At 32.0% G+C, this 7838-nt stretch overlaps 1 protein-coding gene across 2 annotated transcripts; it reads left to right on the top strand.

The window, feature by feature from the left end:
- Positions 1-2331: 2331 nt before the first annotated feature.
- On the top strand, positions 2332-4440 carry LOC146945279 (outer envelope pore protein 16-2, chloroplastic-like). 2 transcript variants are annotated; one of them, XM_085743605.1, is made up of 6 exons: positions 2332-2596; positions 2943-3038; positions 3363-3394; positions 3573-3606; positions 3901-3968; positions 4144-4440. In XM_085743605.1, the coding sequence occupies exons 1-6, from the start codon at positions 2407-2409 to the stop codon at positions 4285-4287; spliced, it is 564 nt and encodes a 187-aa protein (XP_085599731.1). In that variant the 5' UTR covers positions 2332-2406; the 3' UTR covers positions 4288-4440. The 2 variants fall into 2 exon arrangements, with proteins under 2 accessions (XP_085599731.1, XP_085599732.1); XM_085743606.1 differs by having other exon boundaries at positions 2341-2596; positions 2958-3038.
- Positions 4441-7838: the final 3398 nt, after the last annotated feature.

The following is a 7838-nucleotide window of genomic DNA, read 5'->3' as shown; positions in this document are numbered from 1 at the left end:
TCCCTTGATCTTTCATCTAGTTGTTTGTTAGTTGTGACTGCTTCACCATTAACAATATTCGTCGGCCACATCTCTTCTCTCTTTCTGTTTCCCTAGTTTATATTTCTGAACTGTCTCGGAAGCTATCTCCTCTGTAGCTTCCATTGTCGGCACTATGTCGATTCTAGAAGAGTTAACACCGCTCAAGTTATGTAGTGTGTCATTTCAAAATTAATCTCTGTTTGTAAAACACTAATGTTGCTTAACTCTCCTTTCGTGACATTTACATTAGTCCAGTTATGTTTGGGAAAAACCCTCCTATGGGATTTAATTTTTCTAAAGTGTGCCCTCGACTTTTTTCTTCGAATTTTTGTAATGAGCACTCATTCTTTGGTTGAAGGTGTAAATATGATTACAAATTATTCTTGAAAGAATTAATAGTTGCAATTTTAATATATCAACAATTTAATATATACTCCATCCATTTCAAAATGAGTGTCGCTCTATGAAGCCCCGATACGGATACGGGTACGATACGATACGGGTACGCGAATACGTCAAAAATTTTAAATTTAGGATACGATACGGCTTGGATACGTTTAATTTTTTTTTTAATATATATATATATATATATATATATATATATATATATATATATATATATATATATATGGGTTATGTTACAAGACACCTTCATAAAAAGTAGTGTGGTGTCTTTTATCAAGTCACACCTCAAGGTGTGATTTTCACTTTTTTAGTTATAACTTTGATAAAAGACACCTTCATAAAAAGTAGTTGGTGTCTTTTAACAAATGCTCATAGAGTAACTTGATAAAAGACACCTTCACAAAAGGTGTCTTCTATCATAACCCTATATATATATATATATATTAGACATAAACGCACAAAAAATAAATAGCGTGAAATCTTAAAACTAATTACACCAAGTCAAACTACAATGGACCATTCACCAACTAAGATATCCTTTAAACCAAAACATACCATATAAACAACCTGCACTATGATGATACCAAGGTAGTATGAAGATAGTCACCCTTTTCAAATAATGGCCAATATAATGATCCCAATTTACAAAAATTAATACTTGTGATCAAAATACAAATAAAAATTTTAAATAAAAATTAAATTAAATCATTCGGATACTTCTGGGATACGTATCCGGGAGTATCCTTAACGTATCCTTAAGGTATCCAATATATTTTTAATTAAAAATTAAATTTAATCATTCGGATACTTCTGGGATACGTATCCGGGAGTATCCGCGGAGTATCGGTATCCGATACGTATCCGACACGGGTACGGCACCATTTTGGAGTATCCGGGCTTCATAGGTGTCGCTTTAGCCAATTGCACACAGATTAAGGAATGCAATAATGTTGTCCAAAGATACGATACTTTTACTAAAATAGCCTCGCTAGTTATTGGTGCATTTGTCATCATTATAAATTAAAGTACAAAATGATACTTTGGAAGTTGTGTGGATAGTAATAATTAAGGGTACTATTGGAAAAAAGTAATTAATAGTACATTGAAAAGTGAGAGTGACATTCATTTTGAAACAAATTATTTTTGCTAAAGCGACACTCATTTTGAAACGGAGGGTAGTTATTACTCCCTCCGTCCCGGAATATCTGACCCATTTTCTAAAAAAAAGTGTCCCAAAATAACTGAGCTATTTCAATTTTCAATACAACTTTCATCATTCCCAATACAATATAATTCTAATTAATACTACTTTCATCATTCCCAATACAATATATTCCACTTTCCCCTTTATTTATACATTTTTCTTAATCTGTGTGAAAAACTAAACTGACTCAGATAAAACGGGACGGAAGGAGTACAATTTAGTATGCATAAAGCAAATTACTAAGTGTCAACAACACTCTCTTTCCAACATTTTTTTCGACACTCACTCTTTTACCAGTTAAAATCCATGTGAATCTCACGATTTTATGCAACACCGATTTATAAAGTGTGAGACCCACCATTGATTTTACATAAAAGGGTCAGATAGATAAAGTGTTAGAATGAGAATGTTGTCAGGCATTTCTCTCTTGGAGATCGTAGTAATTTTGAGATTGTAAAAATGTGTCGACTTTATCCTTGAAACGATTAAAAAATGAAGATATATATGTTCAGGAAATGAAAACCGAAAGAAGGTGAATAGTGTCAAATGTATTGCAAGTGGGAGGCCAACAACTCTGCATCCTAGTTGTTTAAAGAAACACCACGTGTGAGTGGTGTGTACAAGTGTTTTTCAACCCACTCCTCCCACTACTACTCTCAAATTCCGTTTTTTCTTTCTCTGTTGTAGCCAAATAATAACTTGTTTTCATCTCTACACCATCTCAATAATAAGAGGAATTGAATTGCATTTGGAGCAAATAATCAAAGAAGAAGAAGATGAACTTGAAGACAAGCAGTGAGGTGGAGACGAGGGCTCTACTTGATGAGATATGTAGCTTTGATAGGAAAGGTCTGTTTGACCTTGGCCACCCTCTTCTTAACCGCATTGCTGAGAGTTTTGTCAAAGCTGCTGGAATTGGTGCTGTTCAAGCTGTCTCTCGTGAGGCTTATTTCACTGCCATTGATGGTAAGCCTTATTTTCTATATTTATATATACATCATTCTCTCTATATTCCTATTTACTATATACATAACTTGCATGTAGTAGTAGTATATGTTTCTATGTTGTATGAAGCACTGCCATTCCTTGGATTAGGCGTGTTCGGTTGTGTCTGACATGACACCACACATATAATTGAATTGCACTCAATTATGTAATTTTTTTTTTTAAATTACTAGCAGTGTTAGTGTGTCAGTTTTCGTATCGTGTTTGGTGTCCGTGTCTGTGCTATAGGTTGTATCTAATAAACATCTAAAACTGAGTTTTCATTTTGCATGGTGAAAGTAGTAAACTTCAATAATATTTTCATGAGGGTTTGGCATTGCAGGTCACAAGGTTGATAAGAGTGGCGTTATTCCACAAGATGTTTCACCAACCAACAAACGTCGTTTGCCAGCAGGTCTTAGAGGTACACATACACACATGCATGCATGCCACGACCATTCATTTCTATCACTTAGACCATGGTTTTAAATTGCGGTTTGTAGAATGCAATTTCAGACACAATATAAAATGTTTTAGAGTTGTATGCAATGACATAGGCAACCACAATTGTGGCTTCATTGCCCAAATTTGCTTGCATTTTGCTGCAATATTAACAAGTTAGAACCAATTTTTGTAACAAAACCATGTTTAACTTACTATTTTGCAAGCTTTGACCTTAAATAATTGATGGAGTGTGGAATATTGTGCATATTTTTAACAATTTGTTCTTTTTTGTTTGTGTAATTAGGAGAGACCGTTAACAAATCCCTCGATGCAATGGTGAGTTACTTAATTTATAAATCTTTTATATGATTTTATAATTATACATTACATACCCTCTAAATTAAACATGTAGTTTTTCAATTTGGCCTAATATAGTGGCCTCCGGTGAGTCTTGCATCATATTAATTATGTGGTGTTTTATGTTAATCATGTTGCCATGTTTTGCCATCTTCAGGTGATTAACACAGGGAAAGAGTCCTTACAATGGGGTAATGAGATATTCCCTTTATTTACCTACAACAGTACACTATATCTATTCGCTTATGTTCTGTATATAATTATGTGAACTTTCCAATGACCAATAATTGTTTAGCGATGAATATCATTTTCTTCTTTCCTCAAAATACTCCTATTTGTGTTGGTAGTATTACGTAATCAAGAGGTTTCAGTTTTAATTCAATAACAATTATTATATTATGATGAAATTGACGACATTACTTAATTTCAAAGACGAAATTTCCATTTGTTGACACATGAAACTTAAATATTCGTTCCCATTGCAGGAGTGGCTGCAGGAATATATTCAGGTTTAACATATGGGTTGAAAGAAGCTCGTGGGGATCATGACTGGGTAATAACGCCTTTTTTAGACTATTATAGTGTGGTAAAATGAGTCTGTGACGCCGATGCAGAGATCTCTAAAAGAGATATCTAAAACTGTTATGTTTCGGCCCCAATTACTATCGGGACCGCAATTTATAACTTAATCTAAAAAATAACATTATCTCTTGTTCTATTTGATGCAGAAAAACAGTGCAGTTGCCGGAGCAATCACTGGTGCTACCCTTGCACTTACATTGGAAGATTCCACACATGAACATGTTGTTCAATGTGCTATCACTGGAGCTGCAATCTCCACCGTTGCAAATCTTCTCAAAGGGATTTTCTAAATGGGTACTCTGTCTATGGATATTTGCTTTTACTAAATCTTTTTTCTTTTGAATTGTAAAAGTTCCTTATACATATTTAAGATGGACTTGTAAGAATTTCCTTTTGAATTTTTTTAGTTATCATTTATGATGCTTTTGTCCTCTCTTGCTTAAGCATGTTTTTTTGTTTTGTTTACTAGAGTACAAAAATGATATAATAAAAGCTTGGTATTTTATAATACAGAAATATATGTGAAAATTCGCCATTAGGCTCTTTAGAAGAAAAACGATGGTTCTTTGAACAAAAAAAGAAGTATTGATCAATATTTTAAAAGTATGGTATACTATTTTAAATAAATGCTCTAAGGATGCTAGTTAAAAAATCTAATTAAGAAATGGATAAGTAGAAATTTTGCATTGGAAATAACAAATTTTGGAGTTCTTAAAGAAGTTTACTTACGTTGAATACATCATTTTAAAGACAAATTTTCTAAATTTGTTTCCTTAACAAATGTCTAAGTCACTCTATAACAAATGTCTAACTAACAAACAACTATTCAAATATCTTCCTTGTCGCCAATATAAGTCATAATTCATACTATTATTTAGAGGACCACGAAAAATCTTGCAAAACAAGGAAGAATATTTAGTGTGTGTTTAGTACTCCCTCCGTTCCTTTTTAAGTGTCATTTTTGGAGAAAATTTTTGTTCCTATTTAACTGTCACTTTCAAAGTTCAATGCAACAATAAATGTTGTTTTACCAACATTACCCTTAGTTATTTATTGTGGAGAGAGAAATATATGAAATAAGATATTAAATGATTAAGGCTATTATAGTAAAAGTATAGATTATTGTATAAGAAAAAGTAACATTTATTGAGTGTCTTGGTTTGTGTAAAATGTTAAAAAGTGACACTTAAAAAGGAACGGAGGTAGTATAACAATAGATATGTCGGAATCATCCATCCACTATTCATTTTTTGGTAACAGTCTCTCATGTTTATATTGGTACGTTTTTTTGTGTTGGTCAAATTAAGCAACACGATTCATTTCCGTTAATTTCCTAGTTACGACCAGTATACTACCATTGAAACTAGGGGTGGGCAAAAAGAACCATGAACCAAACTGAACCGCGCGAACCGAACCGAACCGAACAAAAAATAACCGAACCATTATAATGGTTCACGAACCGAACCGTTAATTTATTAACAGTTCTTGAACCATAACCGAACCATCTTGAACTGAACCGAACCGTTTGAACCGAACCAAACCACTTGAACTGTTTTTTTTTTTTTTAAGGAAACCACTTGAACTCTTTGTTGGATCTTTCAAAAAAAAACAACTTATTTAAAATAGCTTATTTTAAAAAGCTTATTTTATGCAAAACACCTTATTTTAAAAACAGCTTATTTTATGAAAACAACTTATTTTAAAAAAACAGCTTATTTGAAAAACAGCTTATTCAAAACAACTTATTTTATGCAAAATAGCTTATTTTAAAAAAAACAACTTATTCAAAACAACTTATTTTATGCAAAACACCTTATTTTAAAAAACAACTTATTCAAAACAGCTTATTTTATGAAAACAACTTATTTTTAAAAATAAGCGGTTAGTGTTGGTTAAGTTTGAAATTGTTTGAAATATTTTCATTATATGTAGCTTTAGTACCTTGAGTAACTTATAGACATTTCATTCACTTTGTGAATTATTCTCCGCCAATAAGCACTTTCGTATCCATGGGTTGATAGCTGTTTGTTGGGTATTTTCAAGTTATTTCAAAAGATTTAAGGTGACAAGATTGAGCTCATGCTCACGTGATGGGCCAATTTAAGTGCTTCTAGTGCAAATCCTAGATTTTTATCTTCTTTTTAGACTTTCGTTTTTCAAAGGATTTTTATTTTTTAGACATTTGTTTTCGACCTGAATTAGCCTGTTAGGTCCAAGACTAACCAACACTAACCGATTATTTTTAAAAATAAGTTGTTTTCATAAAATAAGTTGTTTTGAATAAGTTGTTTTTTAAAATAAGGTGTTTTGCATAAAATAAGCGGTTTTGAATAAGCTATTTTTAAAAAGAGATCGTAATAAATTGTTTTTCATAAAATAAGTTTTTTTGAATAAGCTGTTTTTTAAAATAAACTGTTTTGCATAAGATAAGCTATTTTTGAAGGAATAAACTATTCTAACTTTTAATTTTAATTTGTTATTTTTTATAATAAAAGTGGTTTTATTCATTGGATAAAAAATATTTGTTTTGGTTCGGTTTGGTATGGTTAATAGGTAAGCAAATGGTTAACCAAACCATAATTTTGGTTCAGTTCGGTTAGCTCCAAACTTGAAACGGTTCGGTTCGGTTTTCCCGAACCATTTCAAAATTTCGGTTCGGTTTGGTTCGGTTTTTTGGGTTAACCGAACCATGCCCACCCCTAATTGAAACTTAAAGATTTTGATTCTTTATAAAGTGTCACTATTAGCATCCTAAAAACATGAGCTGATTCTTGATTGATATAATTTTAAGGGTAAATTACACTCACCTCCCCTAAACTTTATTAAAATGTCACTCACACCCCCTCTATTTTTCAATCAAGCAGTCACCTCCCTTACTTAATTTTCTAACTATAAGATTCCTCCCCTGTGGGTTAACGGTGTTTAAACTCTGTTATGAGAGACAGTCATAAGATGTTGCACTGTGCTTCCTTCAAAAACTACTATTCTCCTATTTACGAAGCTACTTCTACTTCCCCTTAATCTTCCAATTCAACCGTGTAATTTACTTTTCATTCTCTTTTATTTTTGTTCTCAAATCCATGGCTTTGTAACTTGAAATTCATTTGAATCTACAATTTCTCTTGTTTTATGTTAATTTAGTGTTTGTTTGATGAGTTAAATTTGTTTCAAGTTAGTTTATTCCAACTTCCTTAATTCCTATTTTCTCCAAATATTAGAAGAGGTAAGTAATGCATATGGGTCGCAGCAAATAATCTGTGCTGAATTATTTAGAACAAATCTATCATAAAATAATTGAACAAAATGATTAAAGAGTTTGATATACTGAATTTAATTTTAGCAGATGATCTTCACAAAAAACCATCCATGTATCGTACACACTGAAGGAGGAGAGGTTTTTATATTCACAGAAGTAGAAGAGGACTAAAACACTACTCTGGTATCTATGGAAACTAGTTTTTTGTGTTGACGGTAAAGACATAGTTTTATTAAACAAAAGTGAAAGAGACATCAAGAGACAAGAATGAAAATAATCTTAGTTTTGTGTGTGTATTGATTTTGAAAGAAAAACCGAAAGCCAACATCAACTTCATAACGTTTTTGTTTTCTCTTTTAACGGGAACTTGATTATAACTAACGGCAGGGGAGGTTATTGATTATTGAAAAAATTGAGGGGGTATTTGTTATATTTAGACATACCTCAAGGGAGGTAATTATAATTTCCCCTAATTTTAATGATTGAGGCTAGCTGTGGACTCTGGTGTTACATGACCATCTTTGAGCCTTTAACATTGGTTTTAATCAAAATATTCTCGACAAAATGTTCTCACTCGTTTTTCGT

This window comes from Medicago sativa, chromosome 2 (genome assembly GCF_051527215.1).
Source record: "Medicago sativa cultivar Bolivia chromosome 2, Bolivia_mono, whole genome shotgun sequence".
NCBI classification, from domain to species: Eukaryota; Viridiplantae; Streptophyta; class Magnoliopsida; order Fabales; family Fabaceae; genus Medicago; species Medicago sativa.
The sequence above is the reverse complement of the archived record's forward strand: the minus strand, read 5'-3'. Positions and strand labels throughout refer to the sequence as shown.

Bases quoted from the DNA above. Each gene is read 5' to 3' on its own strand.
- LOC146945279 (XM_085743605.1), top strand. From the start codon at position 2,407: ATGAACTTGAAGACAAGCAGTGAGGTGGAGACGAGGGCTCTACTTGAT. The intron at 3,395-3,572 runs GTGAGTTACTTA...TGCCATCTTCAG, and splicing joins ACAAATCCCTCGATGCAATG to GTGATTAACACAGGGAAAGA. The intron at 3,607-3,900 runs GTAATGAGATAT...TTCCCATTGCAG, and splicing joins GAAAGAGTCCTTACAATGGG to GAGTGGCTGCAGGAATATAT.